Raw genomic sequence first — 19,835 nt, forward strand, 5'->3', positions numbered from 1 at the left:
CATCAGAATGACAGACACTCTGTGTAATATATGAACGTAATATAGAATAACATACATTTAACACCATTAACTTAAAAAAAAGACAACATCTGTATAGTTTTGTCAAGTAGTAACACCTTTTCGGCATCTTGCTTGGGAGCAACATGCCTTCAGATGATTGATGAGGTCAAACGCACAAAAAAGCTGCCATCTTGTAACGGAGAAGGTTAATTTGAACACCTTTTTTCTTATTCGATTATTTTGATTGTAAATGTGAAACTGTCATTCGACTCAGTTCTGAAATGTAATCATAATGCTAGCTATTAATAGCATCTCATTATACAGTGTCCCTGCCAGCTCACACTCATTTCCTCCTCAAAACCTTGGCTGAATCAGTACATGCTGTTTCCTGGTAGTTCAGTGCTCTTTACCCTTTGTACTTAACATTGGAAGCATGTGGATCCAACTATGGAATACTGCAAAGAAATTACAAAAAAACAATTTAAGCGTCAATAAATGCATGTATGCAAATAAAAACTAATATCAGCGCTGTGAATGGTGCCTTGACAGAGGAGGTGAGGAGTTTTGTCAACATACGACCCAATCAATGAGAATATTTGTTAAGTATCTGTGGATTGATAGCTTTCTTGGCTTGTCCAGGCTAAACACACGAAATATATAACTACACAATCAATAAACATTTGCCCAAAATCATAAAAATAAAAGATGGCTACAGCTAAGCAGCTACGACACCCTGGAAACGGTGTGAAAACGAGATACCATATTTCAATGTTTCTTAAAGTTAAAGGAAACTCAATCCGTCCACAGTGTTTAAATACATTGGGCCTCATTAGAACTCTGCCGGTGCGGAATGAATGTGCTGGTCATTCTGTTTACCGGCAGGTATCCGGACCGGCAGAGTAGAAGTTTGCCAGTGGGGTGTCCTGATTTACCTTCAGCCAAGAGCTGGAGGTAACTCAGGTACTTAACTGGAAAAAAACCGCTGGTATTACCGGCACTGGCAATCCCGCCATGGAGTGGGGATTAACCTACCGCAACCGGCACCTGCAATATGCCAGTATTTCTGGCATTTCAGGTGCCGGTAACAGTACTTCCATTTGTCGGTATCCCTCCAATTTACCTGCGATATACTGGCAAACTGATAATGAGGGCCATTGACATCTATAAATAATAAATAATGCAAAAATCAACCCTTAAAAAAGCATTTCAACATGACAGCGTAGTAATTAACCATTGGAAAAGATGAGAGCATATTTTTAGAAGCAATGTAAATGACTCTTCATTTCTCCTGTCCACAGCTATCTGGTCTCTGTTTTGGCCTGGGATATTCTGCTGCACGAGGCGTGCCCACAATGAGATATACTGAGAGATGAAACACAATAGCAAAACATGTGGCTACTTTAAAGTCTGATTTTTCCAGGTTTTAGTATGTTACTTTCTCCAAGTATGCGCTCTTTTGGAGTTTATCTCAATCTTAAACATCAACAGTCATTGTACACAACACATGATGTCAGCATCGGTATTGCTTTACCGTGCAACATTGTCATTATTTGCTTTCTGAGTCTTAGCAATAAACGGCCATGCCTGCAACAATATAGAATCATAAAGTTGTTTATTTTCTGGAAATGAAAAAGACACGTTTCTACCTGCTCCTTCACAGATGCTAGAATGGCTGAAGTGGTTTCAGTTTCAGAGCCATCTCCATTGGACGAATTAAGAACTGGACTGAGGGAGCTGCTCTTCTCAGAACAGGAAGGCTGGTCTGGGACAGGCATGGCTCCTGAAACATAACCAATCAACAACATTAGCGTTATAAGCAAATATTGTGTTAAGAACAAAATAAAGAATAGCCAAAAGGTTGTATTGAAGCAAACGAGTCTGGAATAGTGAGTACATACGTGTGTGTATGCGTGTGCAAACTTTATACACAGTAAACCACGAATTGTGATGACTTGCGGCACCAAACTTATATCAATTAAATTAATTTAGGGCTCAGATAGTAATGAAGGAATGCGACCGGTAAGAGCGCAATACAAATTCATTTTGGAATATATTCTTTATTCTTTACTAAAAAAATATTTAAAATAAATGTCATTATAAACAATCCATTATTCATAAAATGTCTTTATCAACAGTGTGCAGGTTCGTGTCATTGCTAAGCATACGCGTGCAAATCCACAAGTTAAAAAATGCAATTCCAAATTCATCTGAGCCACTGAGACAGTCTCAACCGGCTGTCCATTAAAAATTGCAACTAGAGCACATGCCACACATGTATCATTAACTCCACTAAATACTTTTGCACAACTGTAGCACTAAACTGCTACTACATAACAAGATGATCGTTTCAATGACCACCTGTAAATGACAAAATAATTATTTTTTATTTGGTGAGTAAGGCTAGCCACAAACCCGAGCCACAGCATTGGAATAAAATCTACCACATCCCTGAGCAGCAGTAATTTGTGTGTAGTTTGGATATTTTGGGCAATTATTCAAGTTGAGTAAAATGGATGAATTGTCTTATTACCCTAACTGGTAAATTTGGGTGTAGAAAAACATGGGCCTCATTAGGACCCAGGCGGTAAGGGGTTTACGGCGGCGTAAACAGCGCCGACCCTTACCGCCTGATTCCGAGGTCCCTTTTAGCAGGTGTTAAAAGCCATGGCGCTAAGGGACCTTGTTGTTAATTACGCCACCGTAATTTACGGTGGCAAAATTAACGCCTTCCCCACTCCCATTATGCCCTATGGGGCAAAAATGGGAATGGGGAAGGGTAAATGGGTTAATGGGGACTTACCGCCCCACTCACCTCGGAATGGGGCGGTAAGTCCGCCAACCACCATGGCGTAAACGTAGTTTACGCCATGGTGGTAAAGGTACGACCCAGGCGGTAACTTACCGCCTGGGTCGTAATGAGGCCCATTATCTAGATGGGGAAAATCATGTGCCCCTGATATGTCGCCAGGCCTCCTCTCAGAGACTGGACAATAACTACAAGACAAAACTGTGTCTGCCTTTACTACTACCCAAGAATGATTTTGTGTGGTCCGTTCCTCCAACGATTTCGCCCTGTAACTGACCTTGTCATGCTCCAATGGAACCCTGGTAGCATGAGGACGCCTTCATCGGAAGCGCCCCCCAGTGCTGGGCTAAGAGGCAAGAAGTCCTATAAAAAACTCCAATGGGGTGGTCTCGGGAGGATTTGACCATAAGTGATGTTTCTTTGTAGCTGCACTCGTCATCATTAATTGCCTACACAAGGAGAACTCAAATTTTCTGTAGCCCTGATGGGGGAAAGAAATATGGGTTCATAAAACGCTGCTAAGTGGCCCACACTAGGGGGAAAACAATAATAATGGGAAAACGTAATAAGCCCTAGGTACACCAGGTACAGGACCGTGTAAAGAGGTTCTGATACCACCCAAAGGCACACTGGTGCATTTTAAGTATATGAAAAAGAATACTCGAACAAGCAAGACTGGTACAACTTAATGCAGGAGAACCATCAGAACCAGTTCACGCACAAAGATATGTTTCATATAGACAGGTAGGCCAATTTGAATAGTACATTGGAATCTAAAAAGGGGAATAAACGTCCAATACAATGGGGAGTTTTCTGATTGATGCAGAGAGGCATACGAGAGGCAAACACCTCTAAATTTAGGGAGCTAAAAGATTTGAATGAATAATTAAACATTCTGATGGAAAATGGAAAAGTAAGGGACAATACAGGGGAAGAAATGGGGCCAGCAGCCACCCCTGAATACACCCTTCTTTAATAATCTTATTAAAGGTTGTTTATTATTCTGCATAATTTTCAATACATTTCCTGCCATCCCTAATAAACTTTTCTTTTCAATCCTTTCAAATTAGTAGTATCTTTCAATTTATGTATTGCCTCCACCTTGTTCTTTTGTGGATTTAACCCATTCTCAGTCACCTCATGACATAAGAAGTTCACCTTCTTTTTACACCATTGTGCTTTCTGTAAAGATACCTTGGCGCCAGCCTTATTAAACTGGCCAAGCACATGTCTAATCTCATTGAAATCATTTTTCAGATTCTCATTTTTAATTAGCACACCATCTACATAAACTATTGTCCCCCTTTCCACTGCATCTGAGATGGCAGAGCAGTTATCCTGGCACAGAATTCATGTAATCCCCGTGGGGCTTGAGTGTGCGGAGGTCCAGACACTACATTTGCTGCCAAGCCGAGCCAGAGGGGTGTTCCAGAGATAGCAGTGCAAGAATCTTCCCATGTGTGAGGTAGATATGCCAGTCCACAAGTGAGGGCATGCATGCTTGAATGGGTGGAGGTTTTTTTTGTTAGCCAGAAGGGGGTGTCACAAGTCTCACCCCTTCTCACCTGCTTTTGTTGTTTGCTTGCGACCTTCTGTGATGTTTTCTTTCTCACGGTTCGGGATTTGTACAAACCCGAGCGCTGGTCCTCAGATTCCAGCGTGAGGTTCGCTATCCAACTTCCGTGAACGTTCAGAAGTCCAGGGTGGATACCAGGAAGGAATGATGTTCGCACTCAGAGGCACAGAACGCTGTGACCCGAGCGCGGAAGAAAATCCAGGCAGATCAAAGGTAAGGTAGAGGAATGGGAGGAAAGGAAGGGGGATTCAAGGAACCAGGAACCAGGAATCAGAAGAGAGCCCCGAGCAAACTCCGGCAACACACGTCCGACTGCAGCAAGCGGTAGCGTTGGTACGCGCAGAGCCGCGGGGGCGTGTCTGTTTTGTAGAGCATACAGCGTGGAGCGTAGAGACTGGCCAGCAGCATTCCGTTTCAAGCGGCCATGTTGGAAGGATCACTATATTCAATCCCCTATGGGTCAGGGACCAGGAAGTCCAGAAGGGACGCAGATGATGGTTCATGACAGTATGCCTCCTCTGAAGCCCAGCTACTCCAGGCTTGCCCGGATGGATAAGATGGTATCTTCGAACCAGCCTGGGGGGATTCATGTTTGACATGGGTTCCCAGGTGCGCTCACTGGGAGGGTATCCTTTCCATTCAACCAAATACTGTAGTTGACCACGTCGGTACCTAGAGTCACAGACTCTGGAAACCTCGTATTCGAGTTGGTCATTAACAATCACTGGGGTAGATTTTGGAGCTGTTCGAGATGACTGAAGATATGGTTTTAACAGTGAGGTGTGCAAGACTGGATGGATCCTTTTCCATGATTCTGGTAGTCGGAGTTGAAAGGCCACTGGATTGATGATTTCTTGTATAGAAAAGGGCCCGTAATACCTGGGAGCCAATTTATTTGGACGCAGATGTCGAGGAAGGCGCTTCGAGGATAACCAGACTTTATCGCCTACTGAGTAGGAAGGTCCAGGTCTTCTTTTGGAGTCAGCATAATGTTTAACGTCTCTTCAGGCCTTTTCTAAGTGTTCCTTTGCTTCTTTGTGTACGGTAATAAGGGTTTCAATCCAGGAATATACCACAGGAACTGGGGTAGGGTGTGGGAGAACGGAGGGTAGAACTGAAGGATGAAATCCTTGACTACAGAAAAAAGGACTGGTTTTGACAGCTGAATGATCCGAATTGTTATAAGCAAATTCAGCCACACGTATTAAGAGAAACCAATCATCTTGGACCTTGGTAGCGAAGCAACGAAGGTATTGTTCCAGAGTTTGGTTTACACGTTCAGTGGCTCCATTGGTCTGTGGGTGATAACCTGAAGACAAGGCACGTTGGATTCCCAGTATACGACATAATTGCTTCCAGAACTGAGATATGTACTGGGGTCCTCGGTCTGAAATGATCTTGGAGGGTAGCCCATGAAGCCGGAATATGTGTTCCAGGAAGATTCCGGAAAATTCAGATGAGGATGGCAGTTTGTATAAAGGTGTAAAATGAGCCATATGAGTAAACAAATCAATAGTAACCATGATAGCTGTGTAGCCCCTGGAAGATGGTAGTTCCACGATAAAATCTGTAGCAATGATTTCCCAGGGTCTTGTTGGTATTGCTGGTTGGAGCAGGAGACCTGCCGATTTCTTATTATCATGTTTGTTCTGATTGCAGACTGCACATGTCTGGATATGGATCCTGATATCATCCTTAATCTTCGGCCACCAAAACTGTCTTTTGTATTAGATGGAGGGTGTTGGTGATGCCACGGTGTCCTGAATGAAAGGTATCATGACATAGGCTTGTGATCTTTTGTTTCAGTCCAGGAGTGGGAATGACCAACCGATTGTCCTTGAATAGATATCCATCCTTTGTTTTGAGATTCCATCGATGGTTTCTCTTAAACTCCTTCCAGGTTTCAGAGGATTGAGTTTGAATTCGAATATTCTCCAGGAGGGTAAGTGCTTGGGCAACAAATATTGTGTGGGGAAACATCTTTGGGAAGGTCCGATCTTCAAGGGGTTCGTAGTCAGGACGTCTGGATAAGGCATTGGCTATTATGTTGTGTGTTCCAGGGACATGATGGATTTGAAACTGGTATTGAGCAAAAAAGAAGGCCCAACGGGCTTGACGACTGTTTCTACATTCTAGAGATTGTAGGACTTGAAGATTCCGATGGTCCATGCAAACTTGCACTGGGTGTTTGACTCCCAGGAGGAGATGACGCCAGTCAGTGAAGGCTTGACGGATGGCTAGTAATTCCTTTTCCAGAACGGAGTAATGAGTTTCACTGGGAGTCAAGGTGCGAGAAAGATAGGCGATCGGGTGTTCTAACTTGTCGCCCAATTCTTGTTTTAGAACTGCCCCAATGGCGTAGTTGGAAGCATCAGTTTCAACAAGAAATGGTCGATCAATGTCGGGTTGAGCTAGGATGGGGGCTTGTGTGAACTCCGACTTCAACCGTTGGAATGCTGTATCTTGGGCCGAGGTCCACAGGAAGGTGGTGTCCTTCTTTAACAATATAACGATAGGATGCACAATCTCCGAAAAAGTTGGTATGAATTTCCGATAGAAATTAGCAAGCCCCAGGAAGGATTGAATTTGTTTTACAGTAGTTGGAACGGGCCAGGATAAAATGGAGTCTACCTTCGAGGAGTCCATTCCAATTCCCTTTGGGCTGAGAACGAATCTGAGGTAGTGAACAGTTGATACATGGAAAAGGCACTTTCTCTGGCTTGGCCAGGAGCTTATGTTCACGTAGACGTTGTAAGACTGCCTTCACGTGCTCTTCATGTTTTAGATGGTCCTTGGAGTATATCAGTATGTCGTCCAGATATACAATGACGAAGATGAACAGCATATCAGAGAACACTCGGTCCATAAAACGTTGGAAGCCGCTGGGGCATTAGCAAGTCCAAAGGGCATAACCAGGTATTCAAAATGGCCAAAGGGGGTTCTAAAGGCTGTTTTCCATTTGTCACCTTCCTTTATACGAATAAGATGGTAGGCATCCCTTAGGTCTAGTTTTGTGAAGACTACTGCACCTCTGACTGCTTCCAGGATATCCGAGATGAGAGGCAATGGGTAGCGGTCCTTGAGAGTGCACTGGTTAAGGCCACAGTAATCTAGACATGGGGCCTCATTACGACCCTGGCGCTAATGGGCTAACGGCGCTGTAAAAGGCTGCAGCGCTGTTAACCCATTAGCGCCTTACTACGAGGTCCCTTTGCGGGACTCAACCTGAAGGGCTGGTCTAGACCAGCCGTTAAAGTAGGGACCCGCAAAAGGACCTTGGTGCTAAGTACGGTACCGCAATTTGCGGTACCGTACTTAGCGCCTTCCCCAGTCCCATTGAGCCCTATGGGGCAAAAATGGGAATGGGGAAGGGCCAATGTTCCATGGGGAATTACCGCCCCACCAACCTTGGAATGGGGTGGTAGTTCCCCATTGAACATTGGCAGACTTGGGGCCTCATTACAACTCAGGCGTTAAGGGTTAACGCCGTCGTTAACCCTTAACGTCTGATTCCAATTTTAACGGCTGCTTTTAGCAGGCGTTAAAATCCATGGCGCTAAACCGCCTTGGTGCTAATTACGGCACCGTAATTAGCGCCTTCCCCACTCCCATTATGCCCTATGGGGCAAAAATGGGAATGGGGAAGGGTAAATGGGAAATGGGGATTTACCGCCCCACTCACCTTGGAATTGGGCGGTAAATCCGCCATCCACCATGGTGTAAATGTAGTTTACACCATGGTGGTAAAGTTGGTGTACTTACCGCCTGGGTCGTAATGACCCCATTGTTACGATACCGGCACAAACCATGGTGTTAATAGCATCATGGTTTGGCGCCAGTATCGTAATGAGGGCCATGGTCTGAACTCCTTGGTGTCTTTCCTGGGAACAAAAAACAACAAAGCACCCGATGGGGATTTAGAAGGTCGTATGGTGCCATTTTCCAGGTTAGTATCCAGGTGTTCGCAAAGGGGCCATTTTAAAGGTTCTGATAACATAAATATCCTCCCAAAAGGATTCACTGCTGAAGGTTCAGTATCGATGGCGCAATCCTCTGGTCTGTGAGCAGGGAGAGCTTGAACTATAGCGGTGGAAAATACATCAGTGAAGGCCTGGTAGGCCCTGGGAATCTGGATGATGTTAGAGACGGTGACTGGATTTTGCTGACTCTCTTGCAAGTCTTCAGAAGACTTTGGTAAGGAATCTAGGGATAAGCAGTGAGACATACAGTGTTCAAAACCAAGGAACAAGGAGCCTGCTGCCCAATTGATTTAGGGGTTATGCTTTTGTAACCAGGGCATTCCTAGAACCATTGGATAATGGGCTGATTTTATAATGTCAAATTTAATCCTCTCTTGATGGTGATTTATAGAGAGTAGGATCTCTTTAGTCTGAAGGGTTATGGGTCCTGAAGACAGAGGTCTCCCATCAATAGCCTCTACAGGTTGCATAGTTCCTCGAGTTTCATGTGGAATGTTGTGAGCAGTGACCCAATCATGATCTATGAATATGCCCATGGCTCCGCAATCTACTAATGTCAGGATGGGGTAAGATTCTTTCTCGGAAGGTGATAGAAAGGCTTGTAGAACCACAAGATTATTTTGTCCAGGAGAGTTCAAGGATGGAATTGATGTGGAGAAAACATCTCTCTCCCGAAACTGTGCCCCTTCCAGGATCGGGAGCTGGCTTTTCCCGAACGCCATGGAGGAGCAATAGGGCATTCTCTCACGAGGTGTTCTTCGGAGGTGCAATTCCTGCACAGACCAGTGTGAATCCGTCGCATCCTATCTTGTGGGGTAATGGGTCCACGGAAGGCCCCCAGTTGCATGGGTTCTGGGTCCGCGGTTGGAGAAACTGTGGGTTCAGGTCTAGACGGATGTTCTGTGGCGGCCTTTTGGAAAGCCGGTTTAGACTTCTTTTTCTCTGCTCTTCTTTCTTGGATTCGGAAGTCTATTTGCAAGGAAAGGTCCATGAGAGCCTGGAAGGAGCTTGGGCGAGCTACCCTAGCTAACTCATCCTTTATTTCTTCATTCAGACCTCTTCGGAAGAGGATGACGCTGGCTTCTTGAGACCAATCTGCTTCCTTCACGAGTTGTTTAAAATGGGTCACATAGGTGAGCATATCCTGGGATCCTTGTTGAAATTCGAGTAGTCGTTCTTGAGCACTGTACACCTGTTCTGGGCGATCAAACATGGCCTTTAGAGCTTCCACAAACCCATCATAATCATCCAGGAGGGTGTCGCCCGAATTGACTAGGGGGGTTGCCCAAGTCAAGGCATTTCCAGTGAGGTGTGAGATCATAAAGCCCACCTTTGCTTTAGGAGTGGAAATGTAGTAGGGCTTGAAGGTGAAGTGCACTAAACATGAATCAAGGAACGCTCAGAGTGTCTTTGAAGAACCATCATATTTGTCCACTACTCCTCACAATAACACGCTTTCCTTAGTTGCAGAGTCACGTGACAAAACTAGCTGTTTTAATGCAGCATTCTCAGCCTTAAGGTTCTGTACCTCCGTGGTTAGTTCCTGCATGCCTCGCATGAGATCTTGAACAGCGGCTTCCATCTCTGTATCTGTATGGTTTTTTAGGCGTCTCAATCTGTCACAAGTCTCTCTCCTTCTCACCTGCTTGTTGTTTGCTTGCAACCTTCTGTGATGTCTTCTTTCTCACGGTCCAGGATTTGTACAAACCCGAGCGCTGGTCCTCGGATTCCAGCATGAGGTTCGGAAACGTTCAGAAGTCCAGGGTGGATACCAGGAAGGAATGATGTTCGCACTCGGAGGCACGGAACGCCGTGACCCGAGCGCGAAAGAAAATCCAGGAAGATCGGAGGTAAGGTAGAGGAATGGGAGGAAGGAAGGGGGATTCAAGGAACCGGGAACCAGGAATCAGAAGAGAGCCCTGGGCCAACTACGGCAACACACGCCTGACTACAGCAAGCGGTAGCGTTGAGATGCGCAGAGCCACGGGGCGTGTCTGTTTTGTACAGCGTACAGCGTGGAGCGTAGAGACTGGCCAGCAGCATTCCGTTTCAAGCGGCCATGTTGGAAGGATCACTGTATTCAATCCCCTATGGGTCAGGGACCAGGAAGTCTCATGGAGCACTAGGTCTAGAAGAACCATACCAACATGGACCTGAAGTGGATAGTGCTAAAGAAAGTCACGTAAACTAAAAGGGGTGGAAATGTGGACAGAATCCTCACCCAACTAGAACAAAAATAGGTGCATAAAATTAACACTGTGAGAAAAGGTCTGAGCATCACCCTAGAGTGGAAACACTTTCTATAACCCGAACACTATGTATCATCCCCACAGTGTGACCATGGGACCAGCAGTATGCATCATTGACATACACCTTGAAACTGCCACAGACTGGGCTTCCATCATGTCATGTGGACATTTAACCTGTATTTTGAATTTACAAATTGTACACCATGGATATGATATATAACCTGTTTTCCTACATATGAAAATTGTTTACCAACAGTATTTTATGAATGCTACTTACCATTCTCACTAGTTTTTAATAAAAGGAAATTTACGAATAATACGTCACCAAGTGCATCCCTGCATCTTGCCCGTGCTTCTAGCCAATCAACATAGCCCTTAGTGTTCACCTGTACCTCTGATAGGCGTCCTCCACTTTCGCCCATAATGCTTCACACAATGCTTCACACAATGTGCCATTACAATAACTGCCCGACTAGATACATGATTTGGTCCAAACATGGTGCATCCCGGTGCTGGCCAGTCTTCCTGGACTGACAGGCACCTGCACGGACAGCCCCGTATACGAGCACCCCAAAATGACCGCTAGACTAATAACATCTACATGCAGCATCCGACTCGCACTGTGAGCCATTCGGGATTACGTAACCGCTGGCAGATCAAGCACTGCAGCATTCCACCAGTGAGGTAAGCTCACGCACACAGAATAGCCCAGACACGGCTACGGCCTTAGCTTGCACCATGCAAACTTACCCTCACCACCCACGTGGGCGTCTCACCACCAACAGGGCATTAGTCCTCAGCACCTTGTAGCCTCTCCATAATTATTGGCACGCACACCGGCTGCCGCACCAAATAGCAGACCGCCAGCTTGGCGCAGCCACTCGGCCAACTACACCAGCTTGGTGGGTTGCCGAACAAAGTGCGCTCAATCACACATCAATTGGTTTATCTTAATATAGGCACTAATGAGCCCCTACTGCTTTGTCTATATGCACATATAATGCCTCACTCTTGATCAAGACCTCACGCATGGCCCACAAGCCTGCACCAGCCATGATAATACCGCGACCTTGCACATACACGCTTAACCACCACTCACGTGCACTTAGGTACTCGCCTTTTCCTGAGCCCGCTAACTTATGTTTCTGCAGTCATCCCCTTTGAGGAATTTGATTCGTATTCAATACGCCTGTTGTATCCAGAAGTTCCTCCCAGCAATAGTCCCCCAATAGGTAGACCTCTTTCAACCTTATTTATGCTAAACCTGACCAATTTCAGTACTATCTGCTAATGTCAGTTCTTGTGACCTTCCCACCCCTACAGGAATGGACACACCAAGGACCTTGAAATCCTTCCAGTGTACGTAGACACTGAGACCATTCGAACCACTGTGCTCCCCAGATCTTGTAAACTCCGGTTTCTCTATGTACTTGGCCACTTCTCTACTGCTAGACCTAATATAAATTGACTCACTCCTGAATCACTCTTGTCTGTTTATTCCAACAGACCCTTTAGGATCCTTCTACCTTAGGAATATCCCGTCCTGATGAAGGCCACACCACCTGAGCACATTTAGCTCACCCTTTGGCCGAAACACTGTCGTGTTGACTTGTTGTATTTTTTGTGTTGTTGTTTTTCAACCCTACATTGTTTTAAATGCATTTATGCTACTCATGATGCGACTACCTCACTAAGTTCTCTAGTCTCCTTCCCAAGGATGCCCTAGAGGATGTAAAAGCAATATAATGATGTTACAAATATTCAACATTTGCTCCATGTAAACTGGGTACTACACCACAGAAATGTGTAAATGTTGAAGTATCTTATGTTCCACTAAATCAAGTGTACTAAAAACACTCACTGCAAACAGATTAAAACTGAATTGCAGTGCACAGAATTGTCCTGTCAAATATTTGTCAGAAACTATTTGTATCCACCATGTGCAGGTGCTACCAACTCAGGAGTTTGTTCATTCCTATATCAGCAGTGAGGTTCTCATGACCTTGCTCTTTCTTGTTCTATATATGATACTACCCTTGAAGGATAGAACAGAAATGTTGCAATGCCCAAACACTTGTTAGGAGGGCTTTTTCACATGCACTGAACTTAGTTTCAACCTGAGATAAGGCCTTGCTAGCATACACAATAGTTTGTTATTCACATCATGCCTTTGAGATAACACTGGTGACATACACTGGTCAGTGAACCCTATCTCTACAAACAAATCCTGGTTCTTTATAGGATACGCCAGACACAGCGCCCTCATGAGACATTCTTTCAGCCAACTACCCCTTCACACTGCTCCTTTTCCCACTTCCAGGGTACACCCTGCTTCAATAATCTGGTTAACGGTTGTGTAACCTCTGCATAATTTTCAAAACATTTCCTGTTATAGCCCGTCATCCCTAATAAACTCTTCCATCCTTTCAAATTAGTAGGATCTTTCAATTTCTGTATTGCCTCCACCTTTTTCTTTTGTGGATTCAACCCATTTTCAGTCACCTCATGACTTAAGAAGTTCACCTTCTTTTTACACCATTGTGCTTTCTGCAAAGATACCTTGGCTCCTGCCTTCTGTAACTGGCAAAGCACATTGTAATTTAATTTCATTGAAATGATTTTTCAGATTCTCATTTTTAATTAGCACATCATCTACATAAACTATCATCCCCCTCTCTGCTGCATCTGGGAGCGCCTTCCACAAAAATATTCCAAATTCACTCCCACTATTAAGATATCCAAAAGGTGTCTGGGATCATACATATTGGGACTTGTCAAAAGAAAATGCAAATAGATTTTGGATATTTTCAGCCAGTGGTACACACCAGTATCCAGATCTAATGTGGTAAACACCTTTGACCTGTGGACCTGCACAAGACCCTGATCAAATGGGAGTAGCCACCTGTAAACAGGTACTCTCTTATTTAACTCCCGTAGGTCTTCACATAAACGCCATTGACCATTAGGTTTTAACACATGCAATATGGGAGTATGTGAGGTGCTATGAATGGGCCTAATAGTCCCTCTAGACTCTAACTTCTTAATTATCTCAGCTAATGACTCCAAACATGCCAGGGGCACCTGATAATGTTGCACAAGTACTGGTTCCCTACCATGCCCCTTTGGCAATGTGGCAACATGCAAATCTGCTAATCCACAATCGTACGTGTCTTTGGCAAAAACCTCTTTAAGTTCCATAAATATTTCCCTCAACTGACCCCTTTCTTCTTCATTTGTGTATGCGTCTGCAGCCTGAAACTGCTCTTCTCCATTTTTGAAAATTCTGGGAAGTCCTCTAATAGAGGAACCTCTGTGCTCTCCTCTAACCGTGTGGCTGTATCTCTTTGGAGAGTTGACACATTTAAATATTTTGGAATATTGACCTCCATTTCAATATGCTGCTTTCCATTTTATTTTCCTTTACATCAAATATGATGCAATCCTCTTGGTGACAACACATACACTGTCTCACTTGATTCATAAGGACACACCGACTGAATTTTAATATTCCTTTAGGTTGAGAATCCAAAGATTCTGCAACTCACCCTGCGCATGCACATATCTTTCAGGAATATTCCCAATCACTGCATTATTCAAATCCGCAGTATAATGAGATTTTTGTATTCCCATTCCTAATGCTAAATTCTCCTCTAAATGTATGTTCTGGCATCCTTTGTTATCCACCAGAATTTTAATTGGGCAATCCGTAATCTCCACCAGTGGTGTATTTTCACATTCTAGCCCTTGCTGCCTCATGGATTCATTAAGGCACACAAATGCATCAGAACATTTCATATGCTGTCCCTTTCTGTGTTTTAGCACTATTGTAACTTGTCTGGTAAATGTGGTGATGGTAATGTCCGTTCTCACCTGTAATTCAATCGCATATGGTACCATCTGTGCACAATGGTAAGCTTGTCTCTTGTCTTCAAATTCAGGTGCAGGTCCGACCAACCTGGACCACACCTTGTGATTAAGGAAGTCTAACACCATACACATTCTGTACATTCTGTAATTTCCCAGATAACATTTATTTTGTGCCCCACTCACTATCTACACATTGTGATGGATAGTCTTAGAAGCAATTGTGATTCTTATTATGCAGCTTCCTATGACCCTATTTCCTGACCCAAAAATGTTTTGGTTCTTTATTCTGAATTTCGGGATCTCCTCCCTGTCAATTATTTGCTGAAATACTCTCTCATTAATGAAACATCTTTTCTGCTCAAGTGCTAAAATGGCTTCTATCACTTCTGAATGGCCATTTACACAGATAGGAATCCATGGCTGTCCATCTTCCATGCATATCTCAGAAAGTTTTGTAATGTGTTTTCCTGTGTTTATCTATGGAGTAACATGTTGCTTGCACATCTCTTCCTTTGAATAAAAGCGTAATGTGTTTTCATCAATTTCTGTTTGCCATTTTTTCTCAGGGTTCAAATAAATCTCCCGAGACTGCTTCTCTTTTTCACCTCCCATTTCTCCCTGACACATGAAAATGACAGTGACACTTGGCACACAGCCATTTTGAAGATACACTTCCACTTCATCATCTGACTTAGCCATTGTATGGAATTCTTTTACACTGTTGTTTTGTGACATCACCTTCTTAGGACTCAATGTTTTTAAGGCTAGGGACCATAAAACCCCATTTACCCCATCAATGAGAGGCGACAACGTCTTCAAACAGTTTGTCCCCATGAGAAATGGTATTTCACTGAGGGATGTGATCAATACTTCCTGTCTCATCCTGTGTTTCCCTATCTTTATGTCAACCTCAGTGACACCTTTGATAGGTATTTCCTCAACATTGAAATTGTGCAGAGGGCCTTCATTTTGTCTCACCATTATGTCATTTTGTGGGTATCTCCCTTCATTGATACTCTTTACTAAATCTGTGGACATGATCTTGGCCTGTGCACCCGTGTCAATCATTGCAAATGCATTACATTTGTCTTCCACAGTGATAGGAGCATACCACCTGTCCTTAACTTCCTCCAGCACACACAAAAATTGTGCATTTTTGCTGATTTCAGAACTCAGCTTTCTCAGCCCCTTTTCACTTTTCGTTAAACACATGGCATGTGAAATGATATTTTTCCCTCCTTTTTGTCCACTTCATTTTGGATTCCTTAGCCTATTTTTATGGGCTCAGAGCCCATATGACTTTGGCACCTGACTGTCCCTCTGACCTGTGACCACCAGTTTTCAGGGTCACATGGCAGCCTTTCATTTTCTGGTGCATGACACCTATTTGAGTTTTGCACAGTGCCTGTCCTTTCGGTCTCTTGGAATATTTGTGGCTCAAAATGCTCCAAATGCTCTTCAGGTGACTGGCCTGCACCCTCCTTTTGAACTACCGTTTTTCCTGTCTGGATTTCACCAGTATTTCACCAGTATTCTGATTCTCAAGGGAGGATATTTTAACAACTAATCCTACCTCTTTATACGGTGTTTTATCTCCACATAAAATGTTCTTTTTAAATCTGTCTCTCTGTTCTTTATGTTTTTCTTGTTCATTTTCCCCTTTGTGTTCTTCATCTGCTCACACTTTGATAGTCTGGTTCAACACTAAATTGAACCACACTCCCTTTTTCTGTGTGTGAGCATCCTGTGTCTCACTTTCATTTGTTTGTATTCTTATTTTTGGTACAGCAAGCAATTCAGTACCATTACGCAAAGATGATTCATGGGCTTCTGTATTGTTACCAGTGCAGGGGTTATTAAATAGTCACTTGTTGTCAGAACGCACAAGATCACTCCTATGGCTTTTTCAGTGCACAGATTGGCTGTGCCCAATACACTGCCACACCCAGTAACTGCTTTACAGTTCCCTGCCAACGCACCAAAATATGTTAGAAATATTTTCTGGAGAAGATACACCTAATTTCACGGAAACTTGGTTACAAGACACTTGTGGTACCATCATGGAATTGGCAATACCAGCCAACTACACGTTTTTCTTAAATAATCGCTCTATTTCCAAAGTTGGGGGTGTGTCCATAATTATGAGAGAAGACTTACCATGCTATCAGATCCCCGTTATTTGTGGAGGTTGTGAAATTTTACACTTAAAATGTAAACTTCATCCAACAAATTGTCTTATTCTTTTGTTCTTATATCGGCCACCAAAGGATATGCCTAATTTCAATGACGAATTATCTCAGCTCCATAAAAACCCAAAATAAAACTGGAAGTGCCACACTACTTCTGGGTGACTTCAATCATTGGTTCCAGGACACTACTGATCAGGAAGCAGTGCAGTTGGTGCATAACCTTACAAATACTGAATTTGTTATATTAAACAGTTTAGGTCTACTTGGTTGACAATATTTGACCTTTTCCAATTTGACTTATTTACTTTTGGTTGTTTTCTTTGGTAGAAAAATGCCTGCATCTCCACCCTCACTTCCTCCCACCTTAACCTATTCCCTTACCACTCCCCATATATTTATTTAATTTAATTTGACTGAAAAACCAATAAAATAAATTCATTCAAATCGAAAAGGTCAAATGTTTTTCAATCAAGTATGCTAATACCATATTAAACACTGAGCCCACCCATTCTAAAGGTAGACTTCTTGACTGGGTAGCTTCCAGAAATCTACAAGCAGAGATTATGGAGACCAAGCCTCCCTGTACTATTTCTATTCAGGTTTTTTTGTAAGCAAAAAATGGAAGTGACACATGCACCACTTAAGACAATCCATATTAGGAATTTCAGAAAAGTCACTGCAATTGACTTGAATAAGGGATGAGGTTGGTAATGGATCTTACCTCCGATGGGGATGACCCTCAGCTACTAATTGACATATTTAACTCAATTACGACTAACATTTTAGATCAGGTCGCCCCGTTAAGAACCATAGTGGTGAGAGACAAAACCTACCATAATGATTGGTATTCTAAGCAACTAAAGGAAATTAACACATCTAAAAGACAGGCCCAACACCTTTGGATCTAAACTAAATCTGATGTCCATAAAATAGCCTCGAAGGAGGTCACAAAAACATCTCCCCTTCTGCTATTACTTGAGTGCTGACTGTTTGCTTCCTTTGCCTGACTTATCCATCCTTGACTATGTGCCTTTGCCACTCCTGACATTCTCACTGATCCATTTCACCGGGCATTTCTCCCCTGTACTTCATGGTCAAAAACTCTGACATTGTCTTCCCTTACTGAGCTCTCACTTCATCTGCTTCAACTTCTGTACTGTTGTGCTGCAATACTTGTGTCTTAAATGATTGAATTTAGGTGAGCTCTCCTCAAAGCTCGCATCCTGCATTGTTTTGTGTCTGTTAGTTTAAAAAACAAAAAAATCGAATTTGGGTGTACTCACATCCTGCCTTTCTTTGTGACTATGACTCTTAACATCCACTTGGCCACCTGGGAGTTAAGGTCAGAACTGTGCACTGCAGTACGCCCCCACCTCTTCATCTCTCTGCCTCGTTTCATTACTCATGCTCTGAGATGGCACTTTCCATCTCTCCAAACTACTCCAACTGCTACACTATCAACTATCCACCCTCTCTCACACAATATGGATGGGGATGGAAAAAGCATGAGAAAGACATCCTGGCTGCACACCCTGTCCTCCCAATTGCAGACACCTATGTCAGTGCATCCTTCAGAGAAATCTTCACTGACATCCTTTTCTCTTTCCCATCTCCAGACCTATGGAGACTTCTCATCTCATCTCTACTGTCTCTGCCCTTACTCTTCCACTACAATTAATGGCGGCACCAAGTGGAAAATCCTCTTGGCAGGCTTCTTCTCATCTCGCTGCTGCATTAATGTCTACTTCACAGGCACAATCCTGGTTCAAAGCCCTCAGGCCAACCTCCTTCTCTATGACTGGATCCTGCCACTTCTCATCAACGTCCTTCCTTCTCCTGCCTCTCCTCCTTCTTTCCCCCCTGCTCCACCACCTCTGACTGAAGTACCACACCCCTATACTCAACCTCAAAAAACCATCAAAGGCAGTGATCCTCTCTACCTGGTGACCCCCAACGCAGGTTCAGCTAACACACACTCTGCTGACATCTGCCTTCTCCTTGAAGACACTGACCTTGACATTCTGACACTCACTGAAACTAGGTCCAATGCCAGATCAGTCACTTCCTTTGACTCGCTCTTACCCAGTGGCTTTAAGATCAACTCCAAGCCTCGACCAAACCAGGCTGGTGGTGGGGTTGCCTTAATCTTCCCTGAGTGGAATCCTTCTTCCATCCTACCCACTCAGCTCTATTTGTCCTTTGAGAGCCTAATATGCAAAGTGGTCATCTCTCCCTCCTCCACCCTGACCATTGCTACCATTTACCATCCTCCAGGCACTTCCTCTCTGTTTCTCTCTGAGTGAGCTGATTTCTGTTCCTCCTTACTCTCTAACAACTCCAAACTGCTACTCTTGGGTGACTTCAGCATCCATATAGACTCCCTGTGCACAGCATCCGCCTTCTTCATTGACCTCTGCACCTACCGATCCCTCTTCATTCTTCCCAATGGTGCAACCCACTCAGACGGACACAGGCTGAATGCCATCATCCATTCCAACCTCCCCTTCTCATCTCCTCTGGTCACCCCTCTCTCTTGGTCTGACCACTCTCTTCACTCCTCCCTCCTGGGTCCTTATGGCCCTGCGACAACTCCTCCAAAAGCCCTGCCAACCTCATTCATGAAAAACCTATCCAATGAAATGAGTATCAGCTGCTGCCTTCACTTCCACCTTCATTCCCCCTTGCCCACCCAACTCAGACTCTACCTCAGAATCTGCTCTCAGCCACCACTATCTTTCCATTACCAACACCCTTGACATCCTTGCCCCAGTTATGAGGATCCACCTGAAACCTGCCTCCAAGCCTAACACCTGGTATGACTCCAAACTTGCAGACCAAAAATGCAGGGCTGCAGAACAGAAGTGGCAAACTTCAGGTTCACCCTCTGACAAACTGGCCTGCTGCCTGCTCCAAAGGCATTACAGACTCACTATCCATACAAAAAAAGGCCACATTCAGCCAAGAGTACCTGGCTCATGAAATAACACAGCTGAACTCTTCAAAAACTGCAGGGAACTTGCCAACCAACCCGTCCGCAGTATCCTCTGACCCCACTCCTTCTCAGACCCTTTACAATGCACTTGCCACTCACTTCACCTCCAAAACCCAGAACATACTGAACAGCCTTGTCACGCACTCTTCCAACCCATCCCTCTCCCCTTTGCCTCC

General features: G+C 44.1%; 1 protein-coding gene across 4 annotated transcripts in view; it reads right to left on the bottom strand.

Moving 5' to 3' along the window:
• Positions 1-19,835, bottom strand: part of CTNND2 (catenin delta 2) — a 3,553,726-nt gene that overhangs the window by 3,088,668 nt on the left and 445,223 nt on the right. For all 4 annotated transcript variants that reach the window (XM_069613767.1, XM_069613768.1, XM_069613765.1 and 1 more), the window contains one exon: positions 1,647-1,780. In XM_069613767.1, the coding sequence (XP_069469868.1) occupies positions 1,647-1,775 (129 nt within the window). In that variant the 5' untranslated portion in view covers positions 1,776-1,780. The remainder of the gene's footprint in view (positions 1-1,646; positions 1,781-19,835) is intronic.

The sequence above is a fragment of the Ambystoma mexicanum genome, chromosome 5p (assembly GCF_040938575.1).
Source record: "Ambystoma mexicanum isolate Mex_15411 chromosome 5p, UKY_AmexF1_1, whole genome shotgun sequence".
In the NCBI taxonomy this organism is placed as follows: Eukaryota; Metazoa; Chordata; class Amphibia; order Caudata; family Ambystomatidae; genus Ambystoma; species Ambystoma mexicanum.